This window comes from Uranotaenia lowii, chromosome 2, assembly GCF_029784155.1.
Source record: "Uranotaenia lowii strain MFRU-FL chromosome 2, ASM2978415v1, whole genome shotgun sequence".
NCBI classification, from domain to species: domain Eukaryota; kingdom Metazoa; phylum Arthropoda; class Insecta; order Diptera; family Culicidae; genus Uranotaenia; species Uranotaenia lowii.
This window is the reverse complement of record NC_073692.1, coordinates 428,338,856-428,364,075: the sequence shown is the minus strand read 5'-3', so window position 1 is coordinate 428,364,075 and position 25,220 is coordinate 428,338,856. Positions and strand designations below refer to the sequence as shown.

The 25,220-nt window shown below is 34.8% G+C and overlaps 1 protein-coding gene across 1 annotated transcript; it reads right to left on the bottom strand.

Annotated features, from left to right (window-relative positions):
* Positions 1-207: 207 nt before the first annotated feature.
* On the bottom strand, positions 208-25,015 carry LOC129749863 (mucin-1). The gene is made up of 7 exons (XM_055744959.1): positions 23,647-25,015; positions 16,705-17,445; positions 16,384-16,500; positions 2,581-2,877; positions 2,369-2,522; positions 1,541-1,876; positions 208-1,420 (listed from the first exon to the last, which is right to left on the bottom strand). The coding sequence occupies exons 2-7, from the start codon at positions 16,723-16,725 to the stop codon at positions 900-902; spliced, it is 1,446 nt and encodes a 481-aa protein (XP_055600934.1). The 5' UTR covers positions 16,726-17,445; positions 23,647-25,015; the 3' UTR covers positions 208-899.
* Between the last annotated feature and the right edge of the window lie 205 nt (positions 25,016-25,220).

Below are 25,220 nucleotides of genomic sequence, written 5' to 3'. Positions count from 1 at the left end.
TTATACCAAAATTGTGTACAAAAGTGCTTTAGGGACTTCAAGATTGTGCTCGTTTAATTTTCATAATTGGCATAGAATTCTTTTTGAAAAACCAATAATGATATCAATTTATATCGGCATTCAAGAGAAACATGTTCTTAACCTTTTTCTACTCTTTTATTCCAATTTTTCCAGAGTTCGGATTCATAACTAAAACAACCGCCCTCCTTCAGTACAAGCCAATAAAATTTGGTTTATTTATTCAGTGTCTTCATTTCTTCGACGCGCCTCGACTCGACTCGTTTCGTATAAAATAAAATCTCACAAAATCACTAAATATAATACATGTTGTTTGTATGTATGTTTGTATGCATGTATATGAGTTGCGTGAACTTCCTCCTGGTATCCATTATTATCAAATGATTTCCAACTGATGATCTGCCATTGCATTTTGGTTGCGATTTGCATGCTTGTTTCTTTTTTTTTCTCTTCTCGTTTGCTTCTAAGCATTTTTACGATTTAATGATTTAAATGTGTATCATATTTTGGTTGTGTTTTTTTTTTCTCTTGTTGCTTTTTCACATCACAATTTGCAAACAAACTTGCTACAAAAATGCCTATCATCGTCACTTTGTGACAGTTGTGTTGTTGTAATGGTTTTGGTGCTTAGGTATATAAGTGTGTGCGGTTTTGTTGTTGTTTTGTAGTTTGATGTGGTTTTTATGCGATTTTTATTTCTTTTCTCTTTTGGTTATAAATATGATTACTTCTGCTCTGCCTGATTCTTCTTTTGACAAAATATCGACATTTGATTTCTTTGCTTTTTGAATATATTTCTTGTATGAATATATACTTCTGTGTTAAATTTTTGCAATCTCTTTTAGCGTCAAACGTCAAAGCTATTGTTTATCTTATCTGTGTTATTTATGCTTAACGCCGGGTTTGTTTGATTTTTCCAAAGATTTCGATGGCATAGGCGAGGATGTTGATGAACGGGAAGGAAGAGATGGTTCGGCCGTTGATTGTACTGCTTTTGACGTCGTCAGATTCTTCTTGGATGGTGTTACAGGAGGTTTCGGTGTTGATTTTGAGCTAGCCACTTGACCACCACCACCACCCTTTGACGGTGATCCATTGGGCTTGGAACTATTATTACTACTGGTATTAGTACTTTTGCCGCCACCCCCAACGGTCGCGCCCGAATTCGGTGGTTGTTGGGACTTTGGGGCACTCTTCTTTGGCGAAGGTTTCGGTGACGATTCCGGGGTGGATTTTGGAGTCGATTTCGAATTCGACCGAGTCAAGCTGATTCGACGATTAAGTGCATGCGTAGGACTTCCGGTTGGGCTGTTATTTCCTAGATAAATGGCCGATCCGGAGTTTTTGATGGCACTATTACTCAAATCAACACGGGAACCGTGTATCGAGGGGGGAGCTGAGCCTGTGAAAAATTGAATAAAAAATCATATAATTTGCCTCTGATGGAAGATCTTTTTGTCGAAGTGGCTACTAAAAGTCTCTATTTTCTTATTTGAAAAAAATGTTGAATTTTGCCGCTTACCGGTGTACGAGTACAGTCCGGCCGGACTGCTGCGAGGTCTGAAGGTGCTCACGATGCTGGAACTGCGCCGCAACTCGGACAGCTCGCCGATATCGATCTCGGCCGCATAATCCCCCGCAGCCCTCGGATTATCCGTCACCTTCTGGAGGCTGCTGGGGCCCTTGGAGCAGCGTGGCGACGTCGGACAGGACTGAGCCATCCCGACGCCGACGCTTCGCACCGACAGCTGCGACGACGTCGAAGGCGATGGGCTTAGGTTGTTGTTGTATTGCTTCTTGGTTTGCGACGTCATGCTGGCCTTACGCCTCAGGCCACGTGACTCCGATCGGCAGATTCCTAGTTATGGTACACAACACTGACAGTTTCAATTTTCTGTCCCCTTCCCTCATTTTGCAGTTTCGTACTAGAGGCTATTCATTCTAAATTCTAACACCGAATGAGTTTAAGTAAGCTAGACACGAACATGGTGCTAAGTGATTGTATGAATATTTGATTCGAATTTTCTTGCTTTTGCTTCTGAACAATCTGAGCTTGGAGGTTGTGATGAAGCGATTGCCTTAAAGATGAGAATAGCATTTGTTTTCTTGCGGAAAAGGTAGCATTTTGGAATGAATCTATTATGAGCATGGCTGTAAAATGAGACAAAATGAAGAAGAGAACAGGTGGAGTGATATGAGCACGAAGTTAAAATCAGGGTAGTGTTTTTGGTTTTTTTGAAAAAGGAATCATCAGTAACAAAGCGTTGAGCACAATTAATTTGGCCTTGCGAGATGAATTATTTACATTGATTTTATGATAGGAGATGTAAAATAGAAATCCCGTACTTACCCGTGGGGCAATCTTTACCGAACTTGCACTGGCCTTCACAGACACCGTTATTTTCTAACAAAGTTTCATAGTGATCTAAAGCTAGAGTACATTGCTCTCTATCAACTGTTTCTAAAGCTAAGCTGGGAAAACGTTCCTTGAGTCGCTTCCGTTCCTGCGGGGAAAAAAGACACTTTAATTAAAAACATCAAATAAATCACTAAACATTATACCTCAAGCAACTTGCACGATTCGAACTCCTGCAGCTGGTTCTGGAAGCCGAGATTCGGGTTGGCGATGGCGCGGCCAGCGCGCACCACCTTCAGGGCTTCCTTCCAATCGAGTGGGGTCACCGTCATGATGTAGGCCACGGCCACCGTCACCGAGCGGGACATCCCGGCCAGGCAGTGGATCAGCACGTTGCCATCCTTGAGGCGCGCCGAGTGGATGAAATCGTTACAGACGGAGAAGTACTGCGACAGGTTCTGGTCCGGCGTGTCCGCCGCCATCACGCAGAGGTAGTGTTTGTCCTGGTGGAGGAGAAAAAAGGTTTCAAAAATAAGTATTATTAACCTTCTCTTTTCAAAGTTTTACTTCCGGATTTTTGGTGATATTCCCAATTGCTAGCCATCAGATCTCAAAATGGTACAAAAGACTCTCGACAAAAAAAGGTCAAGATTAGGCACCCCCTACCAAAGAACAAGAACAAAAAATCTCAATGATTGTTTTCGATAGTTTTCCGAGATCGTTTAATGGTGGCTCCAGAGATAAGATGCAAAAATCCTAATTTCCTCGTTTGTGTAAATGTAAAAGTAGTTGGGACAAAGGTTTTGCGAAATGTGAGAAAAGTAACTGTAACAAGATTTCATTTCTTCTAAAAAAGGCCATTCAGTACCAATTTTCATACTTGAAATATTTAGAAAACCTGAACTGAAATCTGGACAAAAAGTACAAAAATGATAAAAATGACAAAAATAACAAAAATGACAAAAATGACAAAAATCACAAAAATGACAAAAATGACAAAAATGACAAAAATGACAAAAATGACAAAAATGACAAAAATGACAAAAATGACAAAAATGACAAAAATGACAAAAATGACAAAAATGACAAAAATGACAAAAATGACAAAAATGACAAAAATGACAAAAATGACAAAAATGACAAAAATGACAAAAATGACAAAAATGACAAAAATGACAAAAATGACAAAAATGACAAAAATGACAAAAATGACAAAAATGACAAAAATGACAAAAATGACAAAAATGACAAAAATGACAAAAATGACAAAAATGACAAAAATGACAAAAATGACAAAAATGACAAAAATGATAAAAATGACAAAAATGACAAAAATGACAAAAATGACAAAAATGACAAAAATGACAAAAATGACAAAAATGACAAAAATGACAAAAATCACAAAAATGACAAAAATGACAAAAATGACAAAAATGACAAAAATGACAAAAATGACAAAAATGACAAAAATGACAAAAATGACAAAAATGACAAAAATGACAAAAATGACAAAAATGACAAAAATGACAAAAATGACAAAAATGACAAAAATGACAAAAATGACAAAAATGACAAAAATGACAAAAATGACAAAAATGACAAAAATGACAAAAATGACAAAAATGACAAAAATGACAAAAATGACAAAAATGACAAAAATGACAAAAATGACAAAAATGACAAAAATGACAAAAATGACAAAAATGACAAAAATGACAAAAATGACAAAAATGACAAAAATGACAAATATGGCAAAAATGACAAAAATGACAAAAATGACAAAAATGACAAAAATGACAAAAATGACAAAAATGACAAAAATGACAAAAATGACAAAAATGACAAAAATGACAAAAATGACAAAAATGACAAAAATGACAAAAATGACAAAAATGACAAAAATGACAAAAATGACAAAAATGACAAAAATGACAAAAATGACAAAAATGACATAAATGACAAAAATGACAAAAATGACAAAAATGACAAAAATGACAAAAATGACAAAAATGACAAAAATGACAAAAATGACAAAAATGACAAAAATGACAAAAATGACAAATATGGCAGAAATGACAAATATGGCAAAAATGACAAATATGGCAAAAATGACAAAAATGACAAAAATGACAAAAATGACAAAAATGACAAAAATGACAAAAATGACAAAAATGACAAAAATGACAAAAATGACAAAAATGACAAAAATGACAAAAATGACAAAAATGACAAAAATGACAAAAATGACAAAAATGACAAAAATGACAAAAATGACAAAAATGACAGAAATGACAGAAATGACAAAAATGACAAAAATGACAAAAATGACAAAAATGACAAAAATGACAAAAATGACAAAAATAACAAAAATGACAAAAATGCCAAAAATGCCAAAAGTGACAAAAATGACAAAAATGACAAAAATGACAAAAATGACAAAAATGACAAAAATGACAAAAATGATAAAAATGACAAAAATGACAAAAATGACAAAAATGACAGAAATGACAGAAATGCCAAAAATGACAAAAATGACAAAAATGACAAAAATGACAACAATGACAAAAATGACAAAAATGACAAAAATGACAAAAATGACAAAAATGACAAAAATGACAAAAATGACAAAAATGACAAAAATGACAAAAATGACAAAAATGACAAAAATGACAAAAATGACAAAAATGACAAAAATGACAAAAATGACAAAAATGACAAAAATGACAAAAATGACAAAAATGACAAAAATGACAAAAATGACAAAAATGACAAAAATGACAAAAATAACAAAAATTACAAAAATTACAAAAATTACATAAATGACAAAAATGACAAAAATGACAAAAATGACAAAAATGACAAAAATGACAAAAATGACAAAAATGACAAAAATGACAAAAATGACAAAAATGACAAAAATGACAAAAATGACAAAAATGACAAAAATGACAAAAATGACAAAAATGACAAAAATGACAAAAATGACAAAAATGACAAAAATGACAAAAATGACAGAAATGACAGAAATGACAAAAATGACAAAAAAGACAAAAATGACAAAAATGACAAAAATGACAAATATAACAAAAATGACAAAAATGACAAAAATGACAAAAATGACAAAAATGACAAAAATGACAAAAATGACAAAAATGACAAAAATGACAAAAATGACAAAAATGACAAAAATGACAAAAATGACAAAATGACAAAAACGACAAAAATGACAAAAACGACAAAAATGACAAAAATGACAAAAATGACAAAAATGACAAAAATGACAAAAATGACAAAAATGACAAAAATGACAAAAATGACAAAAATGACAAAAATGACAAAAATGACAAAAATGACAAAAATGACAAAAATGACAAAAATGACAAAAATGACAAAAATGACAAAAATGACAAAAATGACAAAAATGACAAAAATGACAAAAATGACAAAAATGACAAAAATGACAAAAATGACAAAAATGACAAAAATGACAAAAATGACAAAAATGACAAAAATGACAAAAATGACAAAAATGACAAAAATGACAAAAATGACAAAAATGACAAAAATGACAAAAATGACAAAAATGACAAAAATGACAAAAATGACAAAAATGACAAAAATGACAAAAATGACAAAAATGACAAAAATGACAAAAATGACAAAAATGACAAAAATGACAAAAATGACAAAAATGACAAAAATGACAAAAATGACAAAAATGACAAAAATAACAAAAATGACAAAAATGACAAAAATGACAAAAATGACAAAAATGACAAAAATGACAAAAATGACAAAAATGACAAAAATGACAAAAATGACAAAAATGACAAAAATGACAAAAATGACAAAAATGACAAAAATGACAAAAATGACAAAAATGACAAAAATGACAAAAATGACAAAAATGACAAAAATGACAAAAATGACAAAAATGACAAAAATGACAAAAATGACAAAAATGACAAAAATTACAAAAATTACAAAAATTACAAAAATGACAAAAATGACAAAAATGACAAAAATGACAAAAATGACAAAAATGACAAAAATGACAAAAATGACAAAAATGACAAAAATGACAAAAATGACAAAAATGACAAAAATTACAAAAATGACAAAAATGACAAAAATGACAAAAATGACAAAAATGGCAAAAATGTCAAAAATGACAAAAATGACAAAATGACAAATGACGAAAAAAAAATTACGAAAATGACAAAAATGACAAAATTGACAAAAATGACAAAAATGACAAAAATGACAAAAATGACAGAAATGGCAAAAATGACAAAAATGAAAAAAATGACAAAAATGACAAAAATGACAAAAATGACAAACATGACAAACATGACAAAAATGACAAAAATGACAAAAATGACAAAAATGACAAAAATGACAAAAATGACAGAAATGGCAAAAATGACAAAAATGAAAAAAATGGCAAAAATGACAAAAATGACAAAAATGACAAACATAACAAACATGACAAAAATGACAAAAATTACAAAAATTACAAAAATTACAAAAATTACAAAAATTACAAAAATTACAAAAATTACAAAAATTACAAAAATTACAGAAATGACAAAAATTACAAAAATGACAAAAATAACAAAAATTACAAAAATTACATAAATTACAAAAATTACAAAAATTACAAAAATTACAAAAATTACAAAAATTACAAAAATTACAAAAATTACAAAAATTACAAAAATGACAAAAATAACAAAAATTACAAAAATTACAAAAATTACAAAAATTACAAAAATTACAAAAATGACAAAAATGACAAAAATGACAAAAATGACAAAAATGACAAAAATGACAAAAATGACAAAAATGACAAAAATGACAAAAATGACAAAAATGACAAAAATGACAAAAATGACAAAAATGACAAAAATGACAAAAATGACAAAAATGACAAAAATGACAAAAATGACAAAAATGACAAAAATGACAAAAATGACAAAAATGACAAAAATGACAAAAATGACAAAAATGACAAAAATGACAAAAATGACAAAAATGACAAAAATGACAAAAATGACAAAAATGACAAAAATGACAAAAATGACAAAAATGACAAAAATGACAAAAATGACAAAAATGACAAAAATGACAAAAATGACAAAAATGACAAAAATGACAAAAATGACAAAAATGACAAAAATGACAAAAATGACAAAAATGACAAAAATGACAAAAATGACAAAAATGACAAAAATGACAAAAATTACAAAAATTACAAAAATGACTAAAATGACTAAAATGACTAAAATGACTAAAATGACAAAAATGACAAAAATGACAAAAATGACAAAAATGACAAAAATGACAAAAATGACAAAAATGACAAAAATGACAAAAATGACAAAAATGACAAAAATGACAAAAATGATAAAAATGACAAAAATGACAAAAATGACAAAAATGACAAAAATGACAAAAATGACAAAAATGACAAAAATGACAAAAATGACAAAAATTACAAAAATGACAAAAATGACAAAAATGACAAAAATTACAAAAATTACAAAAATGACAAAAATTACATAAATGACAAAAATGACAAAAATAACAAAAATGACAAAAATGACAAAAATGACAAAAATGACAAAAATGACAAAAAATGACAAAAATGACAAAAATGACAAAAATGACAAAAATGACAAAAATGACAAAAATGACAAAAATGACAAAAATGACAAAAATGACAAAAATGACAAAAATGACAAAAATGACAAAAATGACAAAAATGACAAAAATGACAAAAATGACAAAAATGACAAAAATGACAAAAATGACAAAAATGACAAAAATGACAAAAATGACAAAAATGACAAAAATGACAAAAATGACAAAAATGACAAAAATGACAAAAATGACAAAAATGACAAAAATGACAAAAATGACAAAAATGACAAAAATGACAAAAATGACAAAAATGACAAAAATGACAAAAATGACAAAAATGACAAAAATGACAAAAATGACAAAAATGACAAAAATGACAAAAATGACAAAAATGACAAAAATGACAAAAATGACAAAAATGACAAAAATGACAAAAATGACAAAAATGACAAAAATGACAAAAATGACAAAAATGACAAAAATGACAAAAATGACAAAAATGACAAAAATGACAAAAATGACAAAAATGACAAAAATGACAAAAATGACAAAAATGACAAAAATGACAAAAATGACAAAAATGACAAAAATGACAAAAATGACAAAAATGACAAAAATGACAAAAATGACAAAAATGACAAAAATGACAAAAATGACAAAAATGACAAAAATGACAAAAATGACAAAAATGACAAAAATGACAAAAATGACAAAAATTACAAAAATGACAAAAATGACAAAAATTACAAAAATGACAAAAATGACAAAAATGACAAAATGACAAAAATGACAAAAATGACAAAAATGACAAAAATGACAAAATGACAAAAATGACAAAAATGACAAAAATGACAAAAATGACAAAAATGACAAAAATGACAAAAATGACAAAAATGACAAAAATGACAAGAATGACAAAAATGACAAAAATGACAAAAATGACAAAAATGACAAAAATGACAAAAATGACAAAAATGACAAAAATGACAAAAATGACAAAAATGACAAAAATGACAAAAATCACAAAAATCACAAAAATGACAAAAATGACAAAAATGACAAAAATGACAAAAATGACAAAAATGACAAAAATGACAAAAATGACAAAAATGACAAAAATGACAAAAATGACAAAACTGACAAAAATGACAAAAATGACAAAAATGACAAAAATGACAAAAATGACAAAAATGACAAAAATGACAAACTGACAAAAATGACAAAAATGACAAAAATGACAAAAATGACAAAAATGACAAAAATGACAAAAATGACAAAAATGACAAAAATGACAAAAATTACAAAAATTACAAAAATTACAAAAATTATAAAAATGACAAAAATGACAGAAATGACAAAAATGACAAAAATGACAAAAATTACAAAAATTACAAAAATGACAAAAATGACAAAAATGACAAAAATGACAAAAATGACAAAAATGACAAACAATGACAAATATGACAAAAATGACAAAAATCACAAAAATCACAAAAATGACAAAAATGACAAAAATGACCAAAATGACAAAAATGACAAAAACGACAAAAATAACAAAAATGACAAAAATGATAAAAATTACAAAAGTTACAAAAATTACAAAAATTACCAAAACTACAAAAAATGACAAAAATAACAAAAATTACAATATTGACAAAAATGACGAAAATAACAAAAATTAAAATTTCCGAAAATGTTAAAAATCACAAACTTTACAAAAATGACAAAAATGACAAGAATGGCAAAAATGACAAGAAGTAAAAAAACCAATATTGATGAAAAAAATGACAAAAATGACAAATATGACAAAAATGACCAAAATGACAAAAATGACCAAAATGACAATAATAAAAATGATAAAAATGACAATAATGACAACAATGACAAAATAACAAAATAACAAACCTGGCAAAAATGACAAAAAATACAAAATTTACAAACATTACAAAAATTACAAAAATTACAAACATGACAAAATGAGAAACATGACAAAAAATACCAAAATGACAAAAATGATGAAAATTACAAAAATTACAAAACTGAAATGAATGACAACATGGCTGGCTTGAAATGGTGTTTTTCACAAGGCAGACCAGCGTCTACTAAGATGCCTTAAGCACAGCGACTCTACGTCAGATAAATTACATTGAAAACGAGAACGGCAGGATGCTTGACCTCTGATTTATTAACGAAGGGTTCAGGATTCCGACGATCGATTCAGCTCCCGCTCCACTCGTCAAAGATGTCCTACATCACCCTGCTCTAGTGGTCTCACTCGGTGCCGCTAGGTAATATTCTCCCATTGAGAAAACGTCTTACTATAAAGATTTCAAGAATATGGATTTCGAGGCTATCTTGCGCGTTCTGGAATTCATCGAATGGGAAGTCAAGCTCGATCTTTCTGTTGCCAACGCAGCTGCAGAGACATTCACAAATAGACTTAATTACACCATCGATCCCCATGTGCCGAAACGTAGCGTAGGTGTTTATCTACGGGCTCCGTGGGTCACTAAAGAACTGCAGCAACTGAAGACAGCTAAAAACCGTGCCCTTCGTAACTATAACAAGCATAAGTCGCTCTACGCTCAGTACGAATACCGCAAACTGAACTCGACTTATAAAAAAACCAGTAAGTGCTGCTATCAGAATTATCTTAATCGGCTCCAGCGAAATTTCAAGACCAGTCCGAAAAAATTTTGGAAGCACATAAAAATCAGCGGAAGAAACAGCAGTCTTCGTCGGGCGCTCATCGCGTGCGGTTCGATTCGCGTTTTGTTCGGTGAAATTTACAAGCAGTGATGTGTGATGGTGCTGTGTAGAATGCAATTCTTGTGGAAGAGGCGGACTGAAGTACGCTTTTATTGGTTCGATTTCATAATGCGCGTCCGAAAGTTCAGCGTTGGAGTGAAAGAAAAATGGGTTCTGTGTTGAATTGTTGTGGTGGATGGAGGATTCCTTATTTTGGAATTGTGTGAGGGATTCTTGCTTCGGATTGAGCGATAGAATGAGCCTTGGGGCGGAGGGAATTATGTTGGTTGTGTTCTGTTGATTTGAGAAGCTGTTTGTGGTGCTGATCGGGACATGTCTGGACATGATCTTGTTGAAACTTCAGGAGGAGCAAAAGCAGAAAAAACCGGTGAGGACGTTCCATCTCTTTTTATTCTTTTTCTACCTCTCTCTTTTTCCTCTCTCTCGTGCTTGACATGTGTGCTGAATGGATCGCGTTAAGGCTCGTTTCCAATTATGTGATGTATAAACATGTTCCACTTTTCTGGGTTCCAATCTAGGCTCGTTTCCAAATATTCGGAGAGTATTTGAAATTGCACCGAAAATAAGATTGTTCCAGCCACACAGGCTAAAAGTGTCCAATAAGAGATAAGGGTTCAAACAAAGCATCACAATTTTGATTACTTAAAGTGCTCTAGGAAAGTGTGCATATTGAATAAGATGGTGTTATCCATTGTTATCACGTTCCTTCATGTTGTTCCTTGACTTATTAGAGGCTATAAATTGTCGCTGTTAAATAGTGAGATGATAAATTATTACCCCCACTGTTATGTGCTGTATCCTTTAAAAAAAAATGATTATTATATTTCTTGATGGTTTTCATTTGATTTGTGCTTATATATGTATTTTATTTATATCATATTATATCATTTTATAAAATGTTACTAAATGTTTCCAATATAATATTCCTTGCATTTCCAGATACATATAATTCTAGAAGGAATGCATCTGGGGATAACCCAAAGAGACGAGTGCAAGCGGCACGGGTAGCCGGCCATTGTAGGTTTCTGAGGGTTGGATGCCTTCCTTCGACGAACCATCGGACCGTGGAAGCCCTAGAAGAAATTCGAAGGCCAAGCCACACAGCCATAGGCAGGACCTTGCTACCGATGGGGGAACCATACATACATACATACATACATACATAAAAATCAGCGGAAGAAACAGGTCTTCCGTCCCACATGTTTCTGGACAGCTGCTTCAGACCCCGAAATTTGTGAGCAACAAGTTGTTGCAGACCCCGAAATTTGTAACAAGTGCTCGGTTAGTAGTGTCAGTGGTAGTTGATCTCTTGTTCGCGATACAGTTAAATGTACCAAGAAGACGCTTTATTTGTGGAGAAGCCGCCCTGCGTCGAAGTTCGCCCCAGAACCCCTACGCACCAACCTGCACGTCAGCGCCGAACAACAGGAGTTGGGAACTTCACTACCAGATGGCAGTGGAGAAATACGGCGAAAAAGGCGAAGCGAATCAAGTATCAGGATGGGGCGAAAGAACGGTGATGTCAAACTTTACGCGGCTACGGGGTCAACGAACTGCCGAAAATCGGCCATTTCGCTACGATAAGCCTAATCGCCAGCACATAAAGGCGCAAGTTATTTACTGGTAGTGAAAGGATTAAATTCCGGAAGTTCAAGTTTAAGTGGATATCCAGGTAATTCTTACCCTAAGCCCCATAGCAACATACAGTGACCATCGTTCGTCAACGCCATATTAAAACCCCATCCCGATTTCCTAACAGGACCCCGAGGTTTTACCTTGTTTTGAAGATCGGCTCGTTGTGGTAAGGTGTTGCCTGAGAACCGCCATCGCTGCAGGCCGCCATCACACCGCAGCGACTCTTACTGAAGCCAACGGCGCTTCACACGAGCCATAGACGCGCCGGTCCACAACCTACCGAGCGACGTGAGTTCCAAGGACTGTTCATCGGACCCGCACTACCAATCCACCGTGGTAAGCCGCCCAGCCCGAGGCCGCCTATCTACACTCTACTCCGGCCGTTATCGCGGGAACCTACAACCCGAAGCCAACATAGTGCGTGTTGGAAACAGACCATCGGTTACAAGAACCTATCACCGAGCGGCATCGCTGTTGCGGAGCAGAGAGGCAGGTCCACCCAGGAAGGCGAGACACAAGGTGGTACAATCACTGCGTGTCACGAGGTAGGAGGTAGCATAAGGGGGTGAGAAGTAGGGGGTGCCCCCCCCCCCTCCATAACCATAACCATAACCCAAAGACAAAAAGGGTAGAAATAAAACGTGGGAGGTTTCGAAGTAGATAAAGTGTTTTCTTGGCTAGCCGAATCGTCTACAAGCTTAAGCCGACCCTGAGGCATACATAGGGGAGTTTCAGCACCGCCGAACCCGCTAGCCGACACATTTGTTATAGCTCTTCGCCGGAAAATTCTCAAGCGTTTTTAACGCCGAGGGCATTTCTTCAGAGCAACTAGCCAGGGCTGTCCAGAATATTTTACCTCTAGGTTCATCTTTGAATGGATTTCTAATTGAAGATGCAGCCATCTTGAAAGCGACAGCAAAGTTGAAAAAATTCTACATCTACGGGCCCGGACGGTATACCTACCAGCAACTTTGTTGAAGCGTTTTATGCCACTTTTGCTGACTCCCATCGAATATATTTTTCAATTATCGCTGAACAACGCAATTTTCCCCTCACTGTGGAAGGAAGCTCATATGTTTCCTGTCCATAAAAAAGGGGACAAGAGAGATGTTAGCAACTACTGTGGGATATCAGCTCTATACGCGATATCCAAACTCTTTGAACTGGTCGTTATGGATCCTGTTTTCTCGTTTTGCAAGTTTCATATTCCCAACGACCAGCACGGATTCATGCCTAAACGATCCACAACTACCAACTTACTGAGCTTCACATCTTTCGTTCAAGACTGCTTTGCCAGGAAGATCCAAACTGATGCCATTTACACTGATCTCTCAGCTGCGTTCGACAAGGTGAACCATGATATTGCTATCGCAAAGCTCGGACGCTTAGGATTCTGTGGATCTCTACTGGATTGGTTCCGGAGTTATCTAACGGGACGGAAATTATCCGTTTGAACTGGTGAATCCTTTTCCAGGCAATTCCCTGCCCCCTCAGGAGTACTCCAAGGAAGCCATTTAGGACCGATAATTTTCGTAATCTACTTCAATGACGCACTCTCGCTCCTTGAAGGCACAAAACTTGCTTATGCTGATGACCTGAAACTTTTTCACGCCGTAAACAACCAAGATGACATCGACTTTTTACAGCAGCAATTTTCCGTATTTGCTCACTGATGCGACATTAACCTTGCCGTTGAACCGCAGCAAATACTCGGTTATATCATTTTCCCGTAAGCGGCACACTCTTCGTGCGGAGTACATCCTTGGAAGCGAAACCATCACCCGAGTAGAACACATCAACGATCTAGTAGTTATCCTCGATCAACGGCTGGAGTTCAAGACTTGCACGAACTATGTTGTTGACAAAGCTTCTAGAAACCTTGGATTCCTGTTTCGCATGGCTAAAGACTTCAAAGACGTGTAATGCCTTAAAAGTCTTTATTGCTGGTTGTGGCTGACCTGCTGACATCGGGAATATACGCTCCCACGCTGCTGGAGGCTGTCCCTCTTAGTGTACGACCCCGAGGATTAAGAAACCAGCATTTGCAGCTCTACGTTCCTATTCGTCTGAACAACTATGGGGCCAACAGCGCTTTTGTCGGAATCTTAAAAACTTTCAATCGTTTTTCTGCGCATTTCGACTTTGACATTTCGAGAAATGTGTTCCGAAGGAAACTATTAGACGTGTTCAGAACTGTGTCGAGTGGATTTAAATTTTGATAAGTTATTAAGGATTAAGTTTTCATTTGGATCAACATGTTATCCGTTGATTTTTTATACAAATACACAAATAAACAAATGACAAAAATGACGAAAATGATAAAATGACAAAAATGATAAAAATGGCGAAAATAACCAAAAAGAACAAAAATGACAACTCAAAAATGACAAGAATGAAATTCCAAAATTTGGAATCTACAAAAATTAAATCTGTAGGAAAAAACTTCACATCTTTTCATATCGTTGTCCAAACACCAGAAAGTTGAAACATTCTCTCACAGAATTTCTGCATTTTGTACATAGTTTTTAAATTATGAATTTCGATATCACTATTTACCTCATATTTTTTATCTAATTCATGAAATATTATTGCATTTGTTATGTAAATTGGTTTTTTCCGATCAAATTTCAAAAAAAAATTTAAATTGTGAATATTTAACTTGATTTTGCTATAAAATTCATGACAACAGCATCACAGAAAACCGTTACAGAATTTTAAGGTCAAATCACAAAATTACAGATTTTTATTAGTCAAAAAGTTTGTCTAGGAAGCGGTTATCGTAGCTAAAACTTCAGATTTTTTTCAAATCGTACAAATGTCGCAATCCAATTTAATACATTAAGCAAGCATTAGAACTGCGAATGATAAAATCAATTTATACATTTTTTGAGATCTTTAAACTTTCTTTGTAAGTTTATGTTTAAAAAAAAAACAGCTATCATTGTCATTTCACATTAGTATTTCCTAAGTCCCTAAGTCATAAAAGTGGGTCGCTATTTTCTCTTTTCTTTTAAACATGTCAGCTTACAATCTCCTTTGGCACAGACCCAATTTTCTATTTTTTTAATCTCCGAAAAATTGCTATGACTGAATGGAGGAGTTCAAGTAGGCGTTGCCTCGCAAAGACGTCAAAATTTGTGCTCCGTGAAAAATGATTTTCAAAAGTAAGAAAATAGTATAAATAAAAAATCAATCTGTTTATAACCGCAATGGTGAACCTTTTTGTTAGTTGCACTGTAGCAAATGGGAAAATCCCGTGGAAGATGTGAGAAACAGCAAATCGGCTTCAGAAGTTTCGGTTGCAATAGGTCCCAGTATCGAAACTGCACCAGTCCTGTTCCTACCATCTAGAGACACACGGATCCGTATCAGTGAAAAAATGATCCTCTCGATGACAACTTATTTGGTGAGATCCAACCTTTTATAGTATTGAACTTTAAAATTGCATTATTTTTATAAATAAAAATGTATAAAGCGTTTGGAAACTCTACGCTTTATTCCTTCCCTTGATCCGGTGTCTGTTGCGGGTTTTATCACAAGGTTGGCCTGGCCGTAGTGATCTCTGCAATGCATGTTTAGAAGTAACAGAGATTGCGTTGAAAAGAAAAATAAAGGACGCCTTTCATTTTCCAGAATGCTTACAGGTTTTGTCTATGTTGGTATAAGAAAATGAAGAAAAATTGCTATAACTGGAAGGATCAGACATGCCACAGGTTAACCAAGAGTAATCAAGACAAGTGAATTATTAGCTACATCTTAATAGTAGAAAAGCTGCATGTGAAAATGCAGATTTAAACAAAACCAATATCTGTACAAATTTTGAACTATTGTTGTGTTGAACTATCGATTGATTCTTCACAAACTACTATTCCTCGAGATATTGAAGGAATAAACAAAAAACTTGGAAAATGAAACATAAGCTTAAAATTAGACATCCAAAAAAACCACCGCTGTAAACTCACCGGATGGAATCGCCTGGGGCTATCGTGTATCGAGACGATGTGCGTGATTTGGAAACGGTCCAACTGTTGATAGTCCTTCGAATCGCGGTAGTTGCCAACGTACAACCCCGGCATCACCTGGAAAAAAAAGCACAGGATCCAACCGCCCGCACCAAAATTAAACGGGATGGCAGCGTCGTTGGTTGGATGGGGCAGAGAAAAAAAGGAAAATTTTAATTCAATTGTATCTCTTTTGTGCTTAAGAAGGTCTCTTATCATCAGCAGAAACACCCCTCAGCTTGAGAAGAAAGTGGGGTAGGGATGTCACGAGAGCTCAATTACCTTATTCATACCATTCCCCATGCTTTGCTGTGGGTTTATCTGTCTCTTGGTTCTCTCAGCAGCTACACGTGTATCACCTACTTTCTTTCTGCTTCCTGGTTCGTAACTCGTATGTAAAAAAGTATCGCAAGATATGATATTCTGTGTGTGTGTTTTTTTTTTTGTTTGTTCAATGCTTCCAAAGCTTTCTCTCTTCAACAATATATCTAATAGGTGCAAACATCAACAACAGCAATAACAACGGTGAGGACAACAAGATTTATTGAACGTCCTCCCGCAGATGCCGCCACCGGCTAAAAGTACCACCGAGGATCGAGCATGATGTCCTCGGCCAAATTTTTGCGCCCATCGAATGAGCCTGAGCTTCCAATAACAACAACATCAACGACAACAACAACAAAGGCATCATTCCAAATAAACTTTCAAGCACTTCTAGGTCCCGGCCCTCGGTTCCGGATATACGTATTGGCCGCGTATTGAGTTGTCCCGGTTGATGATGAGTATCCCTCTTGCTGTAGTCTTCCGCCTGATTGATCCTTTTGTTGGTGGTCATATCCCCTTTTTCACCGGTTGGGATTTCAATTAAACCGAAACCGCACACAATCCCTGCCCGGTTGAGAACCCTGGTTCTGATCCAGAGGGGGCCTTTTTCACCTTTCGTCGAGTGATTCGCACGTGTGTTTGTTGATGTTCCCTGGCCACAATGTCCGTCCAACTTTGTTCCTGGTTCGTTCTAGTCCTCTTGAAGGTGGACAAGTGTAGAGGGGAAGAACAAAATGAGAGTAATATTATTTTCATGGATCCATCCAATGGGGGGATGTTTCTGGATCTTTCAGTGCTGTCAGATTGTTGCAATAAGTAGGTATAACTGCAGATTGAAACGCCAAACGGTGGCAGATTGAGTTGTTCTCGCGCTGAGCTGTTTTAGTGAGGTTCTGAATATTAAAACGGACAGTTACATTTTACTTCAGATGAGATTTTCGGCTTGAATCCTTTGTCAGAAGAAGTTCTGTATTAAATATATAAAAGGAAACTGTCAGCCAGAAATTGTAGCAATGTAAAGTTTCGAACATAAAATAGAAAAAAATTGAAGAATAACAAATGCTACAGAAATGACATAAAAACATGAATCATATAAATAACTAAAACATCAAAAAAAAGATTTAACTTGAAACAAAAATTTAAAAAAATTAACCAGAATCACATAAATGATACGAATGACAAAAATAGAAAAACATTCAAATGACAAAAATGAACAAAAAGTATGAAAATGACTACATTGACAAAAATGACAAAAATAACAAAAATGACAAAAACGACAAAAACGACAAAAATGACAAAAATGACAAAAAATGACAAAAATGACAAAAATGACAAAAATGACAAAAATGACAAAAATGACAAAAATGACAAAAATGACAAAAATGACAAAAATGACAAAAATGACAAAAATGACTAAAATGACAAAAATGACAAAAATGACAAAAATGACAAAAATGACAAAAATGACAAAAATGGAAAAAATGACAAAACGACAAAACGACAAAAATGACAAAAATGACAAAAATGAAAAAAATTACAAAAACGACGAAAACGACAAAACGACAAAAATGACAAAAATGACAAAAATGACAAAAATGACAAAAATGACAAAAATGACAAAAATGATAAAAATAACAAAATTGAAAAAAATTACGAAAATGACAAAAATGATAAAAATGACAAATTACCGAAATCAAAGAATCTCGATGTTTTATGTATTCAACGTTATTTGACATTAAGATTAAGACCATTTTTATCCCAATTTCGTGTCAATTCTCAGATAATTGAAATTTATAATGGTGTTGTTTATTTGTGGTTGTTAAAGCATTTAAGTCAACTCAATTCCTAAATTTATTAATTTTACTACGTGCTCTCCTCGTTTTTAAAATTCACTTCAGACTTTTGTAAATTCGATTTCATCTGCGTCCATTATTTTGATGATTCTGACCTTCAATGTTCATCATTCTAATCTAAATATTTTAATCTAAAAAAAAACGTTCAACCTTCTACAGCCCATGTGGATAGTTTAAAAGCTTTCACGTTTCGGGCAGAGAGACCGCATGGCGCCACCTCATCCATGCTGCTGTTGGTATGCAGAGAAACATACTTACATAGTTGATGGTGATACCTTCCTACGACGACGAACGGTTTTCCAGTGGGAGAAATGAAAATTAATTCGAGTTGTGAATGGTGCTGGCTTTTGTGCCACACGAAGCCGTTGCTCCATTGTTTTATTCATTATTAATGTAATGTGCATTGATGGCGATGGGAAAATTATTTTCTTATGTTATTTGAAATATAGGAATTGATTATACAATTATTTAAAATTGCAGTAATTTTCTTAACACATGTTTTTGAAGGTCAATGTTAATGTTTCAGATTGTTGAACAAGTTCAGAATACAGAACAGGAAAATATGAAACTGTAAATTAAGTAAACGAATTATTCATGATTCTTCACCACGTTTTATCGAAATTCGATAAAATTTGAGGCATAAAGTTCTGATCCCCAAGACAAGAGGGATTCTGAACCGTGAATAAGTGTTTTCCACTAATGACATTTTGCTCTGATCCGGTGGAAGAATGTGGGCTTCTCCGGGCTAGTGAAATGCAAGAGCAAAACGTGATTCTGTATCCGTCCATTCGCCCGCTTCTTTCATTCTCTAGATTCCCTAGATCAACAGTCCGGTGCTCCCAGCTTGACGGACCTGAAAGCAGGATACTTTTTTGGAAGTCTTAAAAAAAATTTAAAATTCCGACTAATTTTTTAAAATACTTTTCGTGATTATTCCACTTTGTGGTATTCTTCGAAAGAAGTAGGCGATGGTTCGTTGGTATCGTACGTGTTTTTTTTTCACTCCGTGTCGGGGTGAAAATAATTTTTAGAAGTTTAAGTAGTTTCTCACTGTAAAATTGATATTTATCTTGAATTAGTGGATTTTTTAAAAATACGATTGAATTAGCGGATAATGCATAGTAATCAATAATTGCATGTTCCATTGTTTGCGCCCGACCCGATTCCCCGTTAATTTCGTCCGCGTTCGGCAGGTTTAATGATTTGCTACAAGGGGAAACACACTTGCTGCTTCAACAATTGGTGAGTTCGTTTCATTTTCCTTCTCGTTCATTTATTCTGAACTGATGTTGCACATTATCCACCATTTGCCAGCCGCAATGCTAGATAACGCCTGATGATGGTAACAAGAAAGACATCGGATCACGTCAGATCTCTCTACCAATGAAAATCCAAATTTTCAACTCAAACGTCCAATCCGTATTGTTGTACCGGTGTGAAACTTGTGCATATGCGGTGACGACGCAAAAACTGCAAGGCCTGGCAATTGGATCTAAAATGAGGAATCACATCGCCGGTGTCATCAAAGGGCGCTCGAAATCGTGATCCGGGTACGTCAGTTGTGATAGATTGGGCACACGCTGCGAAATGATAAGAACGATATTTGCAGAGAGGTGCTCGAATGGAATCCAGAGGGACATCGAAGGAAAGGCAGATCCAGAAATTCGTGTCGGTGAATCCTAGCCGCCGAAATCAGAACTGTCGACGAGAATCTTGACTGGGACCAAGTGAAGATGCTGGCTCTGGATCGTCAACAGTGGAGGTCTTTTACCACGGCCCTATGCACCGGAAGATCGGCACGGGAACATTAAGTGAGTAAGTAAGTAAGATGTTGCAATCCGTGAGTCACTATTTACCTGAGAGTTTCCAGAAGCCTACAAAATTTTAAAATTCTGAAATACCGTTTATCAGTTTATGAAGAGATGTAGATTTGTGTCCCGAAATTTGCGGAGAGTGCAGAGAAGTTTTTTTTTCTATATCAACCTATTCAACTATCAATTAAAGAAGTACAATTTGGAAAACATTTTCGAGTTTCACTTATAAAGTTATGTTGGTGTCACGACGGTGCAGAGTGACGCATCTTCCCAATAGCAACAACCTTTTCACTTTGAAATTCATTTACTTCGACTTTGCTAGGTGCTGTCAACTGACAGCGGAAGGTTACTTAAATATAGCTACAGTACTTCAGTAAATCAGTGTCTAACTTATATACTATTCCTTAACACTAGTGTACATGATTGAACAGGTGATTCTAAGTGAGAGGAGAAAGAGAAAACATGCATACTTAACCTAACTTGAACAATGTTCTACAGCAGGGGTGAGCAACCTTTTGAAGCAACGTACCAAATTGGATTTGAATTTTTTTCGGCGTGGCGCACCCAAAATACTATTTAGGTTTTATTTGTCAGCATAGCATTACGTCATTTTTTATAACGACAAATTTTTGACGGAAAACAGTAAAATGAAACGAATTCATGTTTTTAAAGGAAACAGAAATTTAAAATAATTTTATTTTAAATACAAGCTGAATAATATCAGCCAAAATTTAACAGCTACTGAAGTGCGTATGTGAGTATAGCCAAAATGAAAAATGTTTGTATTTTAAATATTTTCAAAAATATCAAATTTTGCTTTAAAAATTTTGTCTCATAAATATTCTGTTTTAATACTAAAAATCGTCTAAATTCAGTGTCGTTATGACAAACAAGCTACATTCCAGAAATTTGTCATGTGTAAACTAACATATGTAAATTTCATGGCTCTTTTTCTGATAAATACGTTCATTAGGATCTGCGTAACCAGAATCAGTGTTTCTTCTACAAATTGGTTGAATATGTTAAGAGTTATTTCCAATTTTTTGAAGCAGTGTCCAAAATGTACAAATGGGGGTGAAAATGGACCAAGCAAAGATCGCTGTTTCCACAGCCTTGAAGTTACTTTTTGAGCTCCAAAAAACATACATATTTAATTTATTTTTGTGCAGCAATCGGAGATAACTTTAGTTTGCATTTTTCTATATGAGTTCTAGAATTGGGCGACCTACACAACATTTCTTTCAAATGTCTCCTTCCGAACTCAACACATACAGGGTGACAAAAAAGTCCGGTCACACAGAAAAATCCCAATATTTCAAAGAATAAGAAGAAAATCATAATCTGACTTTCATAGCTTTATTCAGTAACTCATCAAGATACTTCACAGACGATATCTCGGAATTACACCACCTTTCTCTGATCGAAGCAGCTTCAGACGTCTCGGAAAGTCGTCGCAAGCCGCGCACGTCCAGTCTCGTATAATCTTTTTCAACCTTGTAGTTCTCACAGATCTTGGTGGTCCAGTCGTGTTTTGTCCTCGATGCCTCTGGTCTCTAGGATTTATTTATGGTCTGGTACACGAATTTCCTGTTGATTACGAGTGGTTTTAGGTGTTTGAATATGCGTCCGGGTTTGTACCCTCTCACATATTCAGCGATAACAGCTGCTCTCAACTCTGCCACTTACAACTTAATGTACACAAACTGCACAGAAATGAAACTCTGCCACTTTGGGCAGCAAAGTTAGCCCTTTCATTTGACATATAGATGGCACCAGAGAGATACAACGTATAGGCTACAGGCGACCCCAAAAAAAAAGTGTGACAGGACTTTTTTGTCACCCTGTATTTTACAGCCTTTAGACGTTCCTTTTTTTTCGTCCCATGAAGTTAAATTAGAGATAAGTACTACGGACATATAAGGAAAAAAAAAGAATGTCTTCAACGACAACTCTAAAGAAGCCACCTTTCCCAAAACTGTAAGACCTTGATGAAAAGTCTTAAGGAAAATTTGAAATAGAGAAATGAATCCAACTTAGATGAAATTTCAGGGACTAGATAAGAGAAAATCGATGTTGAAAAACATGCGAAAAAAATTCGCCTTGTCTCCTGGTGAGACTTGAACCCACATCTTGCGCCTCTCCGGGGCCCATGTATTAACATTCTACTACAGGAGACCAACCTGGCGTATGAACTTCAATTCCTGAAATTCTGAGCTTTCTAGCATACTGGAAACATATTTTAGAACACAAAGAGTGAAAGTATGTCGATTTTTCATACATTTTTCTGAAAATCTCCATACAAATTTCAAGTCCTTTGCACCAGCTCGTGCTCCTGCTAAAAGACCTGAAGCTTTCAGAAAGTCCTTTTTTCGCCTAAATGCACCAATCTAGGGAGTGCCGCGTGAAATATAAGGTTTTTTTTTTTGTTATGGGCCAGTCTAATAAGCATAGTGATTAGTGAAACTACAAAATGTATATGGTCGGTTTTCAAAATTCGATCATGAAATTTTTCCAATACATCCAATGCCTCCCTTACTTTTTTTTGCAGTTCGAAACAGCTCAAACCATTTAGTTTTACAGAGCCGGGAGACAGTTGCTTGAATTAATTCAAAAAGTTCCTTTCACATTGCTGTTCCTTTATTCGTTTTAAGAATTCAAGTTTTTATTCAACGTTCATTATTCAAAACTATGATAGATAAAAAGAAAAAGGAAAAAGAAGAAAAGGAGACCCAAACATTAGAATAGCTTGAAAATGAGCCAACATCCTTTATTGGATTAGTAGTATAATAAGATTCTTGATTAAAGTGGCCAATAAAAGGGTTTCTTACCATTCAATAACGTTTTTAACCTTAAGGTATAAGTTTCGAAAAAACAAGTAATTGAAAGGTAAATAATAAAAAAAATATTTAAATTGATTGATAAAAAAATAATTTATGATACAACCTGTTCAAAATTCCAATTTTCCAGTATGAATACTGTTTTTTGGCGACCCATCCATCAGAGCAAATTTGCATAAAAATATCAAAACGTCTCAATCCGAGCACCAATTCTGACAGCACTGAACGAAAATGGGCCGAACAACATCTGTTGTTTTCCTGTGCTGACTGGCGAAAACATCGGAAAGGGAACCAACTTATTGAAATCGGCACCTTCAACCCAGGAAGAAATCGAGGCGGTGAGAGGCCAATAGCTAATACATCGCCCTCGATTTACAACGCTTTGACTTAACTTACCTACTTCCCGTCGTCGTTATTCCTGCTAGGCATGATGAAAGGGCGCCAGCTGCCTACCAACTAAGTTCAAAGGAATTTACATTTATCCCTTTGGTTTTTCTTGGTTTTTGGGGTGATTCGTGTTTGTTTGCTTTGTTAGTTCATCTCTCGCTAGATATTGTTGTTGTTGAGCTTCAGTCGGTGCTTACTGCGATATCCTTTTTTTTTGCTTTTAACACAATGGTCTCAACGAAACTGAGACCAACTCCCACACCACCGCCTACTACTGATTATTTTGCTCCCCGGCATTAGTGATTTTTTTTTCTCGTACGCTTTTCACGGACGCCTGGCTGATGATGGTAATGATGGTGTGATGATTTTGGCAATGATTTCGAACTGCTGCTTGGCTGTTATATAATCATGCTTCCCACTTTTGAACCAACAACGACGACGGGTCAATTCCTTTCGCTTTCTCCAGTGTGCGGTTTCTATGTTTGTTATTCCGTTTCGTTCCAAGCTTCTTTTGCTCGCCTACTACCAGAAATAAAACCACTTGACCACTCCTGATTATTTCTTGGTTTATCAATTGAATAATTCTAACGTTTTACCCACAGCAAGGATGCTTTCTGATAGGTTTTCTGTAACAAATTGACTCTTGCTTCTTGTTGTCTAAACAAAACACGATTCACACGCCCTTTGCACTTGCTAATCTTCGATTCAGGGTTTATTATCAATGTTTTTGCCTTTCTATTATCACACTATATCTCTGATCACATTTGTTTGGTTCGTTTATTATTGGAAAAGTTGTATTCTAATACTTAGATAATACTAAAGATATGATGTTGCCGAACACGCTAAGCTTAATTTACAAAATTTTTGCAGGAAGATGCGTTTTTTTTTATTTTGTTTAATTGCGTTTGCGATATCACAATTGATTGCTTTCGCACTCTCCGCCAATCACCAGTCAGCAAAGCGAAGCTTTAATTTTCAACTTCAACACTTTCGCACCAAAGCGCACACCGATGCTAGCAAAATTCTTAGGTTAAACCAAACAAGATAACACAAAGCACTCCCGTCAGCAGTCAAGTTCGATAGATCAGAAACGAAGAGTTATCGATAAACCACTTCCTCCTCAGGAGCTTGGAAGTTTGCAAAAATCACTTGTCTCAAGTTTTACTTGAGCTAAAAGATTCCTACACTTTTTTCTAACACCGACGATTGATCCAGTGACAGTAGTTTTAGACACAGATTTTCACTTCTACACACTAGTTCCTATATTCTGTTCAGCGCTGAGATTGTTGGTGAGTGAAAAAGCATGAATGCTGGAACGGAGAAGACTGAGCGTCGGCATCCAGCGCCGAAGAAGGCCCACTCGATCCTGACGGCGATACGACCCGATCCTTATCCTCGGAAAACCACATCGCACAGCAGCATGTTGGAAATGTTATGATTCGGGGAGCAGAGAGAAAAACACATTCTCTCAATTTTCCTCGGAGTCGTAGCGTCGTATCGTAGTAGCAGTGATGCCACATTTAAATCGGTATTTTTGAACCCGAAAAAATCTTTTTTCGGTATGGAAATCCGAAAAATCGGTA